Consider the following 19,830-nt stretch of genomic DNA (forward strand, 5'->3'; position numbering starts at 1 on the left):
CACCCCATTGGGTCAGCATACATTTACTTCGCCCCCTTTCCATCCTTTATTGCAGCTGCTGCACCATTCATGCAACAGTGTGTGTCCGGCAACTGGCCGCTAGACCTACGCAGTGCATCATGGGAGGAGCTTATATGCGCCCCTATACCCAAACGCTAGGTTTGCAGTGACTGCAACAGTGGAAGGAGAGGAGAGCAAAGTGTCAGATCTGGCAGGAGACGGTCACTTTGCCCTGTTGGGGAAAAAAAAAGTCAACGCTCAAACTCAATGACATTACCTGTAATCCACATATTCTTCCCGCCACTGGTTCGGAGTATTTTCATTGGCTTTGCCGTGTTTGTCCAGCAGACCTTTCTGAATCATCATCTTCTTCTGACTTGCCTAAGGACAGGCCAAAGGATGTTAATTCCTATAGCTTCCTATATGAATCGCTGCCACCTAATAAAAGCCAGGCCATTTCTGCAGGAGCCATCAGTTATAGGGTGATAGATGAAAAAAGTCGTCATTATCCAAGATTCACTGATCTGCATCTACATCACGTGGCTCAGACTGGTAATGGCATACCAATGCTGTCCTATGGAATGAGCAAATGTCCAATGCTGTCCTATGGAATGAGGTTTGGATTCTTCGTACTTACTTTCAAATATATAATAAATCGTAAAAGAAAAACAAAAAAACGCAATAAAATGCACCCTATACACCACCCCTAATTGGAAAAGGTTTAGTCTCACCTTAGGACCCAGGCCCCACTTGCGTGGATAAGTGTCCCTCTCCATAATGACACGTTTAATCTTTGCAACGATACCATGGTCACATGTAGAGATCACTGCAGTCGTCATAAGGGCAGTAGCTGGATTACATTGAAGAAAACAAAACAAAAAACACAAAACAAAAAGTTAAATAAAAAAACACCAAAAAGAAAAAAAAAAAAAAAAAAAAAAAAAAAAGGGAAAAAAAAAAAAAAAAGGGAAAAAAAAGGAAAAAAGGAAAAAAAAAAAAAGGGAAAAAAAAGGAAAGGAAAAAAAGGGAAAGGGAAAAAAAAAAAAAGGGGAAAAAAAGGAAAAAAGGAAAAAAAAAAAAAAGGGAAAAAAAAGGAAAGGAAAAAAAGGGAAAGGGAAAAAAAAAAAAGAAGGGGAAAAAAAGGAAAAAAGGAAAAAAAAAAAAGGGAAAAAAAAGGAAAGGAAAAAAAGGGAAAGGGAAAAAAAAAAAGGGGAAAAAAAGGGAAAAGGAAGAAAGGAAAAAGAAAGGAAAGAAAGAAAGGGAAAGGAAAAAAAAAAGGGAAAGGAAAAAGGGAAAGGAAAAAAAGGAAAGGAAAAAGAAAAAAAGGAAAGAAAAAAAGGAAAGAAAAAAAGGAAAGAAAAAGAAAAAAAAGAAAGGAAAAAAGAAAGGAAAAAGAAAAAAAGGAAAGGAAAAAAGGAAAAGGAAAAAAGGAAAGGAAAAAAGGAAAGGAAAAAGGGAAAAAAGTAAAAAAAAAAAAAAAAAAAAAAGGGAAAAAAGGAAAGTAAAAAGAAAAAAAAGGGAAAAAGGAAAGTAAAAAGAAAAAAAAGGGAAAAAAAAGGGAAAAATAAAAAAAAGGGAAGGGAAAAAAGGAAAAAAAGGGAAAGTAAAAAGAAAAGGAAAAAAGGAAAGGAAAAAGAAAAGGAAAGGAAAAAGAAAAGGAAAAAAAAAAGAAAAAGGAAAGGAAAAAGAATAAAAAGATATATTACATACGACACACTAAATTAAAATTGGATCTTCAGCATTGTGATCAGATGGCTTATTTCATCTTTACCATTTCAGACATCTTGTCCGATCTTACCCACAAGCACAATATACTGCAAGACGCAGCACCTGCACCAATAGGAAGACGGGTTCTGAATTCCAAAGAATAAAAGAACAATTCAAGTATGTCTGCAGGCTCAGAGAATGGATAAACTTTGTCATCATTTCACATAAAAAAAAACCAAACAAAAACACACAACCAAAAAAAAAGAAAAACACAAACCAAAAGACGCATCATGAGCTTGCCAATATACACAATATGGCCAAACGTATGTAGACACCACTCCTGGTAATGCTACAGTATACAAAGCTAACCAAAATTGCGAGCATCCAGCTCTGTGGAAAGTCTGGGGAAGACCCGTTTCGGTTTCAGCACAACTGTACTCAATAGCCAATCAGCTTCTAATGTCATCTTGTCCAACTGAGTTTCAACAATAAAACCTGGAAGCCGATTGGTTTCTATGCAGAGCTGCATCAGATTTTGCACTCTCCAGCTTTAGTAAATACCCACCTCCCATGGTTTGACCAGTTTGGTGTGGAGAAACTTGAGTGGCCTGCACAGAGCCCTGACCTCAACCGTATTGGAAATATTTAGAATGAATCGAAATACCAAAGTTGTGAGTCTCTCATCCTACATCAGTGGCCACATAGGCTGTCCCGCCGTTGATGCGCGTCAGCAAATAGCCCCAGCCAACAGACTGGCAATAGGCAATGAGCAACTGGAACGGAAGTAGGAGCCAAACCGGAAGGGATGTCATCCCAACTGGAAGTTCAGGTGGAACGCAAACACCAGCCATAGTGAGCAGCATGAGCTCCAGAGGAGAACACACCGCCATTTTGGATCAGTCACCTGGGTGTCATTTCAGGTCAGTGAGAGTGCTCTAGATCCTTACAGGAGGGGGGAACCCCCTGCCCGGGGGGGGACCCCCCCCCAAAAACACCCTAAACAGCCCCACTAAAAATTCAAAAAAAAAAAACCACAACCCCCCCAAAAAAACACAACAGAACCCCACCCCAATAACCCAAACCCTGCCCCCCAAAAAAAACCCAAACACTTGGACATGAGGATACTAGCAAGAGGTAATGGAGAGATCAGACTTCATGTGACTTTATGGTGGACATGTGTGGCAAAAGGCATTATATTATATTGTTGGCGTGTCCATCTCATACTTGCAAGCCAGTCTATTACTGTAGTGTTCGCAGATCTTTGGCTCACACGACTTTGTGCTCCCGTTCCCTCGGTATGAGGGGGGAGGGAATTGGATACTTGGGCTAAGTAGCTCAGTAAGATTTAAAGGTTGGCGTGAAACCATTTACACACACTGGCTCTGAGGAAGAGGGCTCAACCCTTGAAACGCGTAGGCCTTAGGACGCAACGAGGGCTTCCCAAACCACTGGCTGAAAATCGTGGTCTCGCCTGCATCCTTTTAAAATGCCAATGTATATCATGCGTTAAGTAGATTACCTTTAAACTACTGTCTTGGTCATTCACTAGGTAGGTGATTTTTCATCCTACATCAATACCTGACCTCACCATTGTTCTCTTTTGGCTGAATGGGCACCAAATTCCCACAGACACTCCAAAAATCTTGTGGAAAGCCAAAACGATGGCGGCAGCTGTAGCCACAGAGGGCAACTCCATATGGTTTTGGAATAGAACATCTAAACACGTAAATGTCCAAAACAATTTAGCTATATAGCATATATTATACACCAAATATCCAACTTACCAATGCAGATGGCCTCTCCCTTGGTGGTTATAACCACGATATCCTGATTCATTTCTATGCCGTCTTCATATCTCAGAAGTCCAGGCAGCATGATCTTTGCCCCGTAGCATATAGCATTAACCTGTATTAACAGAAAGCCACCATGAATACAAAACCAACCCACCCCACCAAATCCAAACCAAACCCAACCCTACCCACCAAACACCAACCCCACCAAAACCAACCCAACCCAACCAACCCACCCCACCAAAACCAAACCCAACCAAACCCTACCCACCCCACCAAACCAACCCTACCCACCCCACCAAAACCAAACCCTACCCACCCCACCAAAACCAAACCCTACCCACCCCACCAAAACCAAACCCTACCCACCCCACCAAAAACCCAAACCTACCCACCCCACCAAAACCAAACCCTACCACACCCACCAAAACCAAACCCTACCCACCCCACCAAAACCAAACCAAACCCTACCCACCAAAACCAAACCCTACCCACCCCACCAAAACCAAACCCTACCCACCCCACCAAAACCAAACCCTACCCACCCCACCAAAACCAAACCCTACCCACCCCACCAAAACCAAACCCTACCCACCCCACCAAAACCAAACCCTACCCACCCCACCAAAACCAAACCCTACCCACCCCACCAAAACCAAACCCTACCCACCCCACCAAAACCAAACCAACCCACAAAAGCCATTTTGTGCTAATCTGTTACATCCAATTGCAGCTTACCGCACTGTCTTTCATCACCAGTCGTTTATGGGATACCAACAGCTTTTCCAATGGAAAGATAACCCTACGAAGGTAGTTTTCATCTTTATTGTTGTCGAATTGCCACTGAGCATCCAACACATCATGCATTGTGACAAGGTTATCCTAAATAAATAAAAAACAAAAACACTTCACATCTGATATTGATATCATTAAAATTGATCAAGTAAGTTATGTCAGCTCCAGGCAAGACCCAAATTCGGCCTAAAGTCCTGTAAGCTTGTTCCTGTCCCAAAGCCAATTACCAGCCCCAGGGAGGAGCCTGTGGCTGAACTCAACGCGTTTGGGGTCAACAACTCCGATGTGGTAGTTACCTTTTCACCCAGAACTCCCGAGCGAACTCTGCGCAGTTCCTGCATCTGTCCTCCAACCCCGAGCAGCAAGCCCATGTGGACGCAGAGAGTACGGATGTACGTCCCAGCTTCACAGCTTACCCAGAATATACCTTGGGGGGGGGGGGGGGGAGAAAAAAAAAAAAAATACAAAATTTAGGAGCAAAGTTTTTCATCAAGTGGAAAACTCAGAATTCAGAGCAATCCAAGCCATCAGCTATAGGGTGATAGATGATAGTCAACATCACAAGTTCATGAAATCTAAAATCCATCATTTGGCTTAATGTGCCCAATGCTTACATGCATTTCCAAAAATTGTAGAAGAACCTACATGGATTTCCCACCCATTTCAGAATCACCCACCCGAATTATAAAGTAGTGGCATCTACTGTGCACCAAGGACTTGACGCACTTTGACTGTCCTTGCCAGATTGACCGAGTCCATGATGGGCCAGAGGTGTATAAAAAGCCAGTCACCTCCGCCATTTAGGGCAAAGTAATAGGTTTCGCACATGGCCAGCGATCTCTTGACTCAAGCATGCCAACGAGGTATGAGGGAGCCTTTAACCACTTGCCCTCCAGAGGATTTAACCCCTTCCTGACCAAACCATATTTTTGTGATACTTTAACTGACAATTGCGCAGTCATGCAACGCTGTACATATGAAATTTATGTCTTCCCCCTCGCCCAATAGAGCTCTTACAGTGGTATTTGATCACCTCTGCAGGTTATTTTTGCACCATAAAACAAAAACCTAATAATGATGAATAAAAAAAAAAAAAAAAAAAAAAAAAAAAAAAAAAAAAAACCACCCACACTTTCCACTTTGTTATACATTAAAAAAAAAAATTTAAGAATCAAATTCCTTCATAGATTTAGGCCAAAATGTATTCTGCTACAGGCCTTTGCTTTAGAAAAAAAAAATTTCAATACGCGTTAAATTTGTTTACGTGAAAGTTATATAGTGTCTACAAAAATGGCGATATATTTTTTTTTTGTAAACTAGTAATGGCGGTGATCAGCGATAGCAGGGGTGCAGTGACCATTCTGACACTGGATGGGAATTGCCACTGATCACTGTATTGGTGTCACTGTGGATAATAAAAAGGGCAGCACAGTGGCTTAGTGGTTAGCACTTCCACCTGGCAGTACTCGGGTCGTTGGTTCGAATCCCAACCATGGCACCAGCTGCCTGGAGTTTGCATGTTCTCCCTGTGCGGGTTTCCTCCCACACGCCAAAGACATGCTGGTAGGTCAATTGTCTCCTGTCTAAATTGTCCCTAGTATGTGTATGAATGTGAGTTAGGGACCTTAGATTGTACACCCCTTGAGGGTTAGGGATGATGTGAATGTACAATATATATGTAAAGTGCTGTGTAAATTGACGGCGCTATACAAGTACCTGAAATAAAAAAAAAAATAAAAAAATTATATTGGGCAGGAAGTGGTTAACATCTGGGGCGATCAAAGGGTTAACTGTGTAACGTGTTTAATAGGGAGCCATGCTGTGCAGAAACACACAGAACAGCTTGTCCTTGCTCAGAGGAGAGACTTTTGTTTACACACGGATCTCTCCCGTCAAGATTTTGACGATCGCTGGCCGGGACACAGTGATTGACACCTGTAGCCACCAACAGCAGTGCGGGTAGGGCGGCACACGTGCCCCCCAGCCGGAAAATCAAATCATGTGTACATACACGATTTTGCGCAGCCCTGCTGTGTTGTAGGAGGTACTTCTTCTATAGAGCAGAGGGCAAGAGGTTAACAGTGGTAAGATCTAGAAACCTGAATGCCATCGACCACGATTTCACTGGTCCCTGATACCAGCCAACACTCAGGAATTTAATGCCAGCAGTGATGGAGGCAGAAGAATTGCAGGAGTGCTGGCGAGGTAACACTAGTGTGATGGATATGGGAAAATGCCTATTTGGTTTCTTGTTGAATATTTAATATATAATAAATTTATTTAGAAAAATGTATAATACACATATAATAAATTTTTTAGAAAAATTTATAATATACATACACACACTAATACTTATATATATATATATATAGAAATCTAACATACATATATATATATACACATATATATATATATATATATATATATATATATAGTGTGTATATTTGTTGTCCACCCTTCGAGTGGACTTGAAGACAAGGGAATGTTTTTCTTTCTATAGAAAAGACATTGGCCGAGATCACGCCTATCCTCTGGTCACTTCACATGAAAACAACCTTCTTCAAAGACTAATATAATGTTTATGCTGTTATCACGTGATGTTCGCATCATTTTGCATATATAAACTCACTTTTTCATTTCAATAAATTAAAGAAGTTTTCACAGACCAAACGTGTCAGTTTCTTTATGTGCGCACATTCCAGAGCTAGCCAGCGTGATAAATTAGGACAGGAGCAGATAGTCACCTGACACTTAGTCCTCATCTAAATCACTAGCAGTTGCTGTGACCAGTATCCCTACATGTGTTTCCCAATCACTTACCTAGTCGACGCTCGGGATCATATTCTAGGAGTTTGCTTTCATAAATTGTTCTTACACGCAGCTGTCGTTTCACAGCAGCTATTAGCGGAGGTCGCTGAAAAAGGGCACCGGTGAGAGTCTCCAGAGCCTGGATAAAAAAGTGGTAGGAGAAAGAAAAAAAAAAAAAACCAAAAAACACAAGATTACCAATTAAACATAAACTTTCCATTAATAATCATTATACATCCCCAGCTTTATCAGACAGTAAACCTCTTCTTGACCATGGGCCATAGTCTCCTGCTCTTCTGCTCACCATGGCCCCGTCACAGTGCAGAACGCATTGCGGCAAGTCCACAGTGAAGAGCACACCGGATCCCCAATAGGGTCCCCGGGTGTTTCAGAGACGGCCATAGACTCAGAGAATGGATAAACTGTGTCATCCTGTGTACTGGGAGGAGATGCCCTCAAACAGCCATGAAAATACAGCACACACGAGAATATTTCCCTGGTGGATTAATGTTCCCTAGAAGGGTAGTAAATGGTCAAACGCCTTACCCGTGAAAGCTGCTGCTCGTTCTCCAGAGCATTGTGAAGTCGCACAATACCAACATATTCCTTGCCTAGGAATCAGAAAGGGAGAATTAATAAACTGAAGACTGGCAAGTTCCACATATATATATCAATTTTTTTTGTAAAATACGAAAAGACATTTTAGCGAGTAAATAGATACCAAACATGTCACTTTAAAATTGCGCGCGCTCGTGGAATGGCATGAAACTGCGGTACTTAATCTCCATGGGCGAGACTTTAAAAATTCCTGCAAGTTAGCAGTGTAAAGTTACAGAGGTCTAGTGTGAGAATTAATGCTGGGATGTTCATGGCGATCTCACGTGTGTGGTTTGAACACCATATTTTTATATGTGGGCGTGGCCTACGTATGCGTTCACCACTGTGTGCGAGCACGGGGGAGGACAGGGGCACTTTAAACTTTTTTTTTTAAGTTTTTTTTTGCACTGTCCCTAAAAAAAAAAAAAAAAATCCACTTATTCTTATCACAAGGAATGCATGCATCCCTTGTGATAGAAATAATTAGAGACAGGTCCTCTTTATGGACTGGGCGGCACAGTGGTTAGAATGTCTGCCTTGCAGTAAATGGGTCATGGGTTCGATTCCCGACCATGGCGCCTCCTGCATGGAGTTTACATGTTCTCCCTGTGCCTGTGTGGGTTTCCTCCGGGTACTCCGGTTTCCTCCCACACTCCAAAGACATGCTGGTAGGTTAATTGGCTCCTGTCTAAATTGTCCCTAGTATGTGTATGTATGAATGTGAGTTAGGGACCTTAGATTGTACGCCCCTTGCGGGTTAGGGACTGATGTGAATGTTCAATATATATGTAAAGCGCTGCGTAAATTGACAGCGCTATAGAAGTACCTGAAATAAATAATAAAATGGAGAGATATGGGGTCAATAAGACCCCATATCTCTTCTCTGCAAAGTAAAGCATTGGAAAGAAGAAAAAAAAGCAAAAGAAAAAAGGAAAAGAAGAAAGAAAAAGCAAGAGAAAAAGAAAGAAGAAGAGAAGGAGAAAGGGACATCGTTCCAGTCCTCCAAGGGCATAGAGATGTGTGGAGGCCATCTTTCCTTCATTCATCTCTATGCCAAGTGCCGGGATCGTTCGATGGTCTCCGGTAGGGCTGAGAACTACCAAGCAGCAACTGGGGTTTTTCGGCACCTGTATCGGTGCTTTTTTTTTCATTTCGGCTAAAAGGGGTGTTTTCGGCCAAAACGTTTCGGCCACTGAAATTTCGGTGCATCCCTACTTGTTATACTCACTGTGAAAGCTAAGGGGGGGTTATTCCTCTGCAATGTAAAAAAGGCCATTTAATCCCATCTTCCCTGATAGTCAACTTCTACTGTCCCCAATCCATCTGCCATAGTTAGAGCAGCAGCGGCAAGTCTGCACCTGCTCTGTTTGGTGTGTACTGCTAGAGGGGATTGTAATCGTATTGGCAAGGGAGAAATGTCACCGGCACACCGAAGACCACCAATACGGGTCCAAAAGTTGTAATCAACAATCACCTGTCACAGCAAGGCAACGTTTTGGAGTCTCGCAGGACCCCTTCATCAGGCATGTGACGTGCCTGATGAAGGGGTTCTGCGAGACTCAGAAACGTTGCCACGCTGTAACTGATTGTTCAATAAAACGTTTGGCCCCGTATTGGTGATCCTCGGTGTGCTGGTGACATTCTCCCTTCCCGATTCTGTTCGGTTTCAGCAGCTCCCACTTATACACAGCCAATTTTAAAAACACAGGAACAAGATCTGACTAGTTGACAAGCTTCATAAAATAAAATATAAAACCCTCACCTGCACTCTGCTGCGATTTGACAAGCCGAGTCGCACGATCGATGCATACAATTAAACAGCCCGTCACCTTCGGGTCCAACGTTCCGCTGTGACCCGTCTTCTCCACGCGTAAAATTCTGCGGATCCATGCGACAACTTCATGCGACGATGGATTGGCTGGTTTATCAAGGTTTATGAATCCTGTTCTGAAAAGTAAATGGGACCCAAGATAAATATCAAGTGATCGAGTCGAGGAAAGACACACCCCAAAGAAAAAAAAAAAAAAAAAAAAAAAAATTGTCTATTGCTATTGCCTTGGGGCAGGGTACCTGCCTGTACCTGATCACAGTCCCTCATACCTGGCCATCCTATCAGGTCTGACAGTTCCTGGACTTGCAGTCTTCATTTTTAAAATCTCTTAAAATGATTAAAAAGATGGCCTGAGTGTTCTCTCCCCCGCACTTCCCTTAACCACATGCCGCCCAACCACTGTAGAAATATGGCGGCAGGGCGGCACGGCTGGGCAAAAGCACGTTTTAAAACGTGTGTTTTGTAAACAAGTAGGGGGTGCGCGCGGGGTGCGTCACCGCCCTACCTGTCCCGCCGATTATAGCCGCGGATGTCAGTAGCCAGGTCACAGCCGGTCGTTACCGGCTATGTCCTGGCGATCGGCAGCAATCGCTGACAAGAGAGCACAGCTGCAGTAGCTGTGCTTTCTGTCAGTTCCCTGACAGCTCCTGACATGCTGAGCCGGAGAGAAGAGTTTCTCTCCCCCAATCAGTGTGTCTCCCATGCAGTACAAACCCCGCCCCCTAGTAAAACACTCCCCTCACACAGTTAACCCTTTCCCTGAAAAATAAACTTAACCCCTTCCTCCCCAGTGCCATTAGTACAGTGTCAGGGTTTTGTTTTTTTTTTTTGCACTGATCACTGTATTGGAGTCACTGGGGATGTCAGTGACCCCAAGTCAGTACCCCCCAATGTCAGAATGTCCGCCGCAGTCCTGCCATAAGTCGCTGATCGCCGCCATTATTAGTATATTAAAAAAAAAAAAAAAAAAAAAAAAACCACCTTCACATACACCATGTAAATCCCTCACATACCTCAACACTTACTTAATATACTCGGAAATGTCTCTCTTCAAGGGATTGGAGCCGGATGGAATAGGCGTGTAGTGCGTTGTCCGAACATTCAGCTTGTCAAAATTCTAAAACAAACACCAGCAGTTATTAAACCAGAGAGACTACAAATATACAATACTACAAAAGGGAGGACATGGTCAGAGAGGTCCATTAGAAGATGGATCATGAAGACAGCAGATCACCATCATGGCTTTTGAGTGACTGACCACTTTGTTGGGGGAGGGAATAGGAAGAAACACACACAAGTCCAAATGCTGTTTGAATGTATAGTAGAAGTCTAGATCCAATAATCTACAAAATACTCAATGCTCCTTATTCTCGTTACCATCCGGCATATAGACCCATTTACCAGTCTATCCTCCTCTGCTTTAATAGAATTCTTATATCCCAAGAACTGTATCAAATATAAAAAAAAGTGATAAAAATTCATAGGATACAATTCTTGGATTCCAATGGGATAGAATTCTATTACATATGATACGTTTATATAAATATACCAAGAATTGTATCATAAAAAAATCCAAATATATATCCATATAAATATCCAAAAATTGTAGCCTATGAATTCTATTACATGATACAATTCTTGGTATATTTATATAAACGTATCATGTAATAGAATTCATAGGCTACAATTTTTGGATTCCAATGGGATAGAATTCGATCACCTTTTTATGATACGTTTATATAAATATATAAAGAATTGTATCATATGTAATAGAATTCATAGGATACAATTCTTGGTATATTTATATAAACGTATATGTAATAGAATTCATAGGATACAATTCTTGGTATATTTATATAAACGTATATGTAATAGAATTCATAGGATACAATTCTTGGTATATTTATATAAACGTATCGTATAAAAAAGGTGATCGAATTCAATCCCATTGGAATCCAAGAATTGTATCCTATGAATTCTATTACATATGATACGTTTATATAAATATACAAAGAATTGTATCCTATGAATTCTATTACATATGATACGTTTATATAAACATACCAAGAATTGTATCCTATGAATTCTATTACATATGATACATTTATATAAACATACCAAGAATTGTATCCTATGAATTCTATTACATATGATACGTTTATATAAATATACTAAGAATTGTATCCTATGAATTCTATTACATATGATACGTTTATATAAACATACCAAGAATTGTATCCTATGAATTCTATTACATATGATACATTTATATAAACATACCAAGAATTGTATCCTATGAATTCTATTACATATGATACGTTTATATAAATATACTAAGAATTGTATCCTATGAATTCTATTACATATGATACGTTTATATAAACATACCAAGAATTGTATCCTATGAATTCTATTACATATGACACGTTTATATAAATATATAAAGAATTGTATCATAAAAAGGTGATCGAATTCTATCCCATAGGAATCCAAGAATTGTATCCTATGAATTCTATTACATGATACGTTTATATAAAATATACTAAGAATTGTATCCTATATAAAAAAAGGTGATAAAATTCATGGATTCCAATGGGATAGAATTCTATTACATATGATATGCGTATATAAAAATATACCAAGAATTGTTATAATAAAAGTTATTATATAAAACAGCTAAAAGCTCAAAATTGCACACAGAACCAAGTCAGGAGTGTTTTTTTTTTTTTTCTCTTTAGTAGAAAGATCAGCAATCCCATCATTTCCTTACATGGCAGCCGGGAGGCGGTTCAGCTGGGTCAATCAGTATATAAAATTGCATAATCTTTTACAAAAAGAGTTTTATTATAGAATAGGAAACAGCAGAGAATCAGTCGAAAACAGAAGCAATGACCAGCAGGAATAGAACATGCAAAAGATTCAATGAATAATACAGAATAGGCACTGATGAGAAAACATGAAAATAAACTGCGTACACAAGTGCCGTATAGGGAGAAAACACAATAAATTGCAGAAATGATAGACATTTACAGACCAATAACATAATAAACTGTAAGGGAAAATTGTTACTGTATCAGCATACAGAATGCGAGAAGAATAGGAGATGGAGCCTCTCTGAATACAGGTAGGTACTTAACACGCAGGGCTCTCAAAGGGGTCCAGCATATGGATGTAGTGTTGCTGGTACGGCACCCAAAAACAGGAATCACAAATCAGCACAAATAGCATTAAAAAAAAACCAGACTAGACAAGAGGAAAGAGGAGCAGAGAGAAAGACAAAAAAAAAAAAGAAAAAGAAAAAGGGAGAAAAATAAACTGGTATGTATGTTTCATATCGACAAAAGGGACTGGTCGAATCTCAATGGTTGAGATATATCTATCTATCTCTCAACCATCGAGATTCGACCAGTCCCTTTTGTCGATATGAAACATACCAGTTTATTTTTCTCCCATATATATATATATATATATATATTAATAAATAAATATAAAATTGCATATTCTAATCCAAAAACTCCTGTGGGGCACATTGACCCTACATAACATTTGGCACCCTGCTGTCCACACCTGAAACAAATGATGGAAAGGTCTGAGGTCTCCCGGTGTATCCCGACAGGGTTACCTCTGAAAACAGCAGGGAAACTTCTGCCTAGGGCTATAGACAAGTCATTACAGGTGATATTCTTACTTGGAAAAGCATCCAATCAGGATGTTGGGTTCAGGTCCGATGACCTGTACAGATCGCAGCGCTCGCTGATCTGCCAGGAACGGAACTCATTTTCCAAACCCCATTTTGCCTTCCTGTAGCCATCGGCTAAATGTTTGCATCAGCGAGTCCGCAGTCAGTCCATTCCTCAAGTGTCACACTTCAGGTGAGGAGGAATGAAGGACGTCTGCTTGTTGAAATTATTGGCTTTGTGGGATTTTTTTTTTTTCTGTTTTGGAGCGATGACCTAGTCATGATGTAACATTTAGGCCCCATTCACACTGGGGCATTTTTCGACGCCTGAAGCTCAGAAACGCTCAACAAGCAAAATCTAATTCGTTTTTATAGCCCCTCCCTTGTTCACAGAGGAGCGGTTCGTCGTCTATAGCAAAACATCTGTCGCTCAAAAAAGTGCTTGCGCTACTTTTCACGCAGATCTGGGCGTTTTGCCCCCATAGACTTGAATGGAAAATATCCTTGTTTCAAGCGTTTTTCAGCTCAAATAACAGCTATTTCTATTGGCCACTGCAAAAAACACCAGAATTGAAAAACCGCCTATAATATCTGCTAAAAAAAAGAAAACCAAAACAAAAACACATGCTCAAAGCCCCCTGAAGAAAAAAAAAAAAAAAAATAAATAATATATATATATATATATATATATATATATATATATATATATATATATATATGAATAAATAAAAAAAGCCAAAATTATATATATAAAAAAAAGCCAAAATTATATATATTTATATATAAATATATATATATATAAATATATAATTATATAAATAAAAAAAGCCAAAATTAAATATATAAAAAAAGCCAAAATTAAATATATAAAAAAAGCCAAAATTAAATATATAAAAAAAAGCCAAAATTAAATATATAAAAAAAAGCCAAAATTAAATATATAAAAAAAAGCCAAAATTAAATATATAAAAAAAAGCCAAAATTAAATATATAAAAAAAGCCAAAATTAAATATATAAAAAAAACCAAAATTAAATATATAAAAAAAACCAAAATTAAATATATAAAAAAAGCCAAAATTAAATATATATAAAAAAGCCAAAATTAAATATATATAAAAAAGCCAAAATTAAAAACAAAATCCTATAATATCTGCTAAAAAAAAAAAAAAAAACCAAAACCCAAAAACTCCACTTGCAAAAAACTGAAAAAAGTTAATCTCAGTGTGAATGGAGCCTTAAGGTTTTAATGAAGGGTGATTGCAGAGATCCGGCTTCTCCTTAGACCAGGGGTATCAAACTGGCGGCCCTCCAGCTGTTGTGAAACTACAAGTCCCATCATGCCTCTGGCCTTGGGAATCATGCTTATAACTGTCAATCTTGCAATGCCTCATGGGACATGTAGTTTGGCAACAGTTGGAGGGCCGCCAAGTTTGACACCCGTGCCTTAGACCTTGTGTCTCATATTCCCATCATTGCCCCACGGCCACCAGATCAAGACACCAATTCTCCAATGATCTCCTGGTGAAAATGGTCAAACCTGGTTGATTGCTGCGAGGAAACAAACAGCACAAGGTCCTAGTAAGTGGCTAACAAAACTGTACAAATGAAGACACAATTTCGCTCATACAGACCTTAAGTAGAAGCGGCCACTGAGACGTATCCAGCTGCGCGACTTTGGACTCGGGTTTGATTAAAAAGCTTTCCTCATGTTGTATATTCTGAAAAGGAGGGCAAAGTTAAAAACGTATGGAGAAGGGGAAAAAAAAAAAAAAAAAAAAAAAACACCACACAAATAACCCCCCCCCCACTGTTGCATAACCCCCTTATATAAAAAGAAATACATTTCCTGTCTGTGGAGATATTTGCACACTCGGCTGTAAAGGCTCGCAAAGCTCGCTCCATCTACTTGTGCGCTTCACTTCCTCCTCCACTAGAAGTGACTGTCACTGGATGGAAGCCTGACTACTGCTGCCAGACAAAGCAAGGCTCCATGTACACGAGCTGCAGTGACCGCCAGAAACTGAAAATCGCGGGGGAAAAAAAATGCAGTACCGTGGTTTCCCGCGGTCAAAACGTTCCTATCCTGAACATGACTTTCACATTAAGGAGAGGGAGGTTTAACCTCAGCTAAAAGCAGTAACTCCTAAGCTCTGCCAAAAGCCTGTGTGTACATGGACAGCGAGGCTTTTATGGAGCGGAGTTTAGGAGCTGCTCCTGTACATGGAGACTAATACAGTAGGAATTGGGGGCGACTGCAGTTTGTGACGAGAGAGAAGGAAAAAAAAAAAAAAGGGGGGAAACGACCGAGAAGGGAAAAAAGGGAAACGAGAGAAAAAAGGAAAAAAGGGAAAAGAAAGAAAAAAGGAAAAAAGGGGAAAAGAAAGAAAAAAGGAAAAAAGGGAAAAGAAAGAAAAGGAAAAGAAAGAAAAGGAAAAGAAAGAAAAGGAAAAGAAAGAAAAGGAAAAGAAAGAAAAGGAAAAGAAAGAAAAGGAAAAGAAAGAAAAGGAAAAGAAAGAAAAGGAAAAGAAAGAAAGAAAGAAAAGGAAAAGAAAGAAAGAAAGAAAAGGAAAAGAAAGAAAGAAAGAAAAGGAAAAGAAAGAAAGAAAGAAAAGGAAAAGAAAGAAAGAAAGAAAAGGAAAAGAAAGAAAGAAAGAAAGAAAGAAAAGGAAAAGAAAGAAAGAAAGAAAAGGAAAAGAAAAGGAAAAGAAAGAAAGAAAAGGAAAAGAAAGAAAGAAAAGGAAAAGAAAGAAAGAAAGAAAGAAAGAAAAGGAAAGAAAGAAAGAAAAGGAAAAGAAAGAAAGAAAGAAAGAAAGAAAAGGAAAAGAAAGAAAGAAAGAAAGAAAAGGAAAAGAAAGAAAAGGAAAAGAAAGAAAAGGAAAAGAAAGAAAAGGAAAAGAAAGAAAAGGAAAAGAAAGAAAAGGAAAAGAAAGAAAAGGAAAAGGAAAAGAAAGAAAAGGAAAAGGAAAAGAAAGAAAAGGAAAAGAAAGAAAAGGAAAAGAAAGAAAAGGAAAAGAAAGAAAAGGAAAAGAAAGAAAAGGAAAAGAAAGAAAAGGAAAAGGAAAAGAAAGAAAAGGAAAAGGAAAAGAAAGAAAAGGAAAAGGAAAAGAAAGAAAAGGAAAAGGAAAAGAAAGAAAAGGAAAAGAAAGAAAAGGAAAAGAAAGAAAAGGAAAAGAAAGAAAAGGAAAAGAAAGAAAAGGAAAAGAAAGAAAGAAAGAAAAAAAAAAGGAATAAAAGAAAAAAAAAAAAAAAAAAAAAAAAAAAAAGGGGATTATAATTTATCACGACTCGACTACTGCAACTCCCTCCTCACTGGCCTGCCTCGCCACAGGCTATACCCGCTTCAGTCGATCCTGAATACGGCTGCCAGACTCATCCACCTTTCCAATCGCTCCGTCTCCGCCACCCCCCTCTGGCTTCCGATTGCGCAACGGATCAAATTCAAAATCCTAACACTGATGTACAAAGCTGTCCACCATACTGCCCCGAACTACATCACTGACCTAATATCCAAGTACCACCCAACACGCACACTCCGCTCCTCACAAGACCTCCTTCTCTCTAGTTCCCTGGTCTCCTCCTCCCATGGCCGCCTCCAGGACTTCTCCAGGGTGTCACCCATCCTCTGGAACTCCCTGCCCCAACCCATCAGATTATCACCTACTCTCCTCTCCTTTAGGCGCACCCTGAAAACCCATCTCTTCAGGGAAGCCTACCCCACCCCCTGCCAATTCCCGACCCCCTCCACTCTTCCTACCACCCCATCCCCCACAGCTATCTCCTCCTGTGCCACCATCCCCTCCCTCCTAGATTGTAAGCTCCAAAGAGCAGGCCCCTCGATCCCCTCATGTTTTGCATTGTATTGGTATTGTTCTGTCACATGTTCTGTCCCCATTGTAATGTACAGCGCTGAGCGAACTATTGGCACTTTATAAATACTGTATAATAATAATTTCACAACTGGGATTTTTGCTATATAAATGAAAAAGTCCAAAAATTTTGAAAAGTGTTTTTCTTGGTGACACTGTACTACTTGTGGGGAGCTATGAATTTTTTTACCACCGGATTGCTTTTACATCCATAAAGGTTGTAAAAGCAATCATTTCTCCTTCTCTCTGGCTGCATTCCTGTAGCCATTGAGAAATGCTGCGATTGGTCACAGCTTGTCACATGGTACAAGGATATTGTGAATAGCCCTGTACCATGTGATCTCTCTGATCACAGACAGATTTCACACATAGTAAGCAATGTCAGGATTGACCTCTTGTTTACTACTCCTCATGTGATCACTGATTGGCCAATCAGGGATCACATGATCAGGACCTCAAAATGTGATTGCTGTGATTGGTCACAGCTTGTCACATGGTACAAGGCTGTTGTGAATAGCCCTGTACCATGTGACCTCAGTGATCATTCACAGATTTCACACGTAGTAAGCAATGATGTCATAAGTGATATTTTGCTTACTACTCTGCATGTGATCACTGATTGGCCAATCAGTGATCACATGATCGGACCTCACACAGAGGTCCCGTACAGCGATCTGTGGAGGACACAGCGGGCACCAGATCGCGGTGCTGCGCGAACAAGCAGGGAGGCCGTTTATAAACGTCCACCCGCCCCTGCACTGCTCCTGTCCAGCCGTTTATATACATGGGCCGGACGGGAAGTGGTTAAACATTACTAAAATGCTCCAAGAAGCTTTTTTAGAGCGTTTTTTTCTCCATGTACAGTAAAAATGCTCATTAAAAGCCAACGCTCCTAAAACGCGACTATAAGCCGATACAGAATCGCTACCAGTGGGTTTTCAGCAAGCATTTTTTGAGCTGATGAAGAACCCCCCCCACAGACCCCGCATGCAGCCTTCCAGGCACTCAGGTTCTTTTTCCGCCTCTATACACCCCCCATGTCAGGATATACTCCATGCACTGTAGGTGTACAGGGGCAGATATTCTGTAGAGCCGCTATGGGGTCAGGTACATTTACACACGTTCCGATCTAATCGTACAAAATCAAAAAGCGATGCACACTTGGATTGCTACTCAGAGGCGTCAGACAGCGAGGAGTCCATAGGTTGCCGGATTTAACCCTTTATACACCATACTTGCCCGTGGGACGGCCCCATAGACCTACATTAGCAGCATCCAATGACATGCTCTCCAGGGCTTATTCACATGGGCAGTGCTCCCTGAAGAGCGATTTGCATTGGTTCACTTTTCAAAGGGCATCCGACACGTGGTGATCACCCCCCACCTTAACCCCTGCATTTGCTGGATGCGACCACATGCACTTGGCTAGGGGAGGGGGTAAATGCACGGCTCAAACGCAGGGTTTCACCCCCCCCCCCATGTGACCAGGGGCAGATTGACCATTTGGAAACTCGGGCAGTGCCCCAGCACCCGGGGTCAGTAGGGGGCCCCCATGAGAAGCCCCTGGTACCTTTTTCATAACTTTTTTGAGTTTGGGCAAGGACACATGATCCCCTATTGCCCGGGGGCCCCATGAGTTGTCAGTCCACCCCTGGGACCCCATGATCCCCTATTGCCCGGGGGCCCCATGAGTTGTCAGTCCGCCCCTGGGACCCCATGATCCCCTATTGCCCGGGGGCCCCATGAGTTGTCAGTCCGCCCCTGGGACCCCATGATCCCCTATTGCCCGGGGGCCCCATGAACTGTCAGTCCACCCCTGGCTGAGAAACCTAAAACTTTGGTCTCCATGAAAAAAAGGAAACAGATGAAGATCGCAGAATATAAAATGTTAATCTAATATAAAAAAAAAGTATTCTGCCTGATCTACAATCCCCTCCCCCAGTATATACCCCTCCCGCACTGTGCGGGTATACAGAAGCCTCCCCCCCCATCATACAGACACTCAGGGGCCCCTCTCCGCTCCCTCTTACAGCGATCTCCTCAGCGGTGTGGCTCCTCCGTTTCTTGGACTTCTTCTTGGATCCTGCGGAGGAACACAGAGGACAGGTCAGGGGTGAGGCGGCACATGGGAGGACACACGCGGGGGAGCCACGAGGACCGGACACGCACCTTCTCCCTCCGCCATCTTCTCTCCACGCGGTAGAAGAGACTGAGGACAGGCGCGTGGAGCGGATATAGCACGTGGGAGGGCTCGGCGCGCGCGGCCCCGCCTCTTCCGGCCGGCTCAGGTTTCCGAGCTCTCTGGCGCCATCTTGGGGACTGGATGGTCACTGATGGCTCTGACAGAGGAGGGGCTGGGGGATGGTTTCCTAGGTGGGGGGTCACCTCATGGCTGGGTGGGGGGGAATGTGTGCAAGTTCAGTTATGGGATTTGTGTTGAACACATTTATTCACCATAAGTCACTATGTACAGTTTTATTACACAAAAGATTTGCTCTTACCTGGAGATCCTGCTAGTGACGGCACTTCCTGTTTCAGGGTGACAACCATACGTCACTGCTCAGCAATTAGCAGCAGCGTTGTCACCATCTGGCCAGTACTGCTCATCTATTAGCCATCCATCCTCCATAGCATCCCTACTCCCTATTTACCACTACGCTCCATAGTGTCACCCCTAACCTCCCCTCTCCATAGAGATCTCCTTCTCCCGCCCTCTTTATACAGCACTCTTCTACGCCCCACCTGCCTCCTCTCCT

The 19,830-nt window shown here is 41.3% G+C and overlaps 1 protein-coding gene and 2 non-coding genes across 3 annotated transcripts; all 3 read right to left on the reverse strand.

The window, feature by feature from the left end:
* Positions 1-273: 273 nt before the first annotated feature.
* LOC149431341 (H/ACA ribonucleoprotein complex subunit DKC1) lies at positions 274-19,369 on the reverse strand. Its single transcript, XM_089665645.1, has 12 exons — positions 19,244-19,369; positions 19,105-19,157; positions 14,840-14,926; positions 10,554-10,645; positions 9,460-9,644; positions 7,647-7,711; positions 7,113-7,239; positions 4,589-4,719; positions 4,236-4,379; positions 3,492-3,612; positions 732-850; positions 274-381 (listed from the first exon to the last, which is right to left on the reverse strand). The coding sequence occupies exons 1-12, from the start codon at positions 19,257-19,259 to the stop codon at positions 274-276; spliced, it is 1,248 nt and encodes a 415-aa protein (XP_089521771.1). The 5' UTR covers positions 19,260-19,369.
* LOC149431342 (small nucleolar RNA SNORD83) lies at positions 467-544 on the reverse strand. Its single transcript, XR_016309328.1, has one exon. It is a non-coding gene; the product is annotated as a small nucleolar RNA SNORD83 (small nucleolar RNA).
* LOC149431343 (small nucleolar RNA SNORD83) lies at positions 4,815-4,886 on the reverse strand. The gene has a single exon (XR_016309327.1). It is a non-coding gene; the product is annotated as a small nucleolar RNA SNORD83 (small nucleolar RNA).
* Positions 19,370-19,830: the final 461 nt, after the last annotated feature.

Source organism: Staurois parvus, unplaced genomic scaffold (assembly GCF_062004578.1).
Source record: "Staurois parvus isolate SC_StPar_1 unplaced genomic scaffold, SC_StPar_1.0 ptg002286l, whole genome shotgun sequence".
Classification (NCBI taxonomy): domain Eukaryota; kingdom Metazoa; phylum Chordata; class Amphibia; order Anura; family Ranidae; genus Staurois; species Staurois parvus.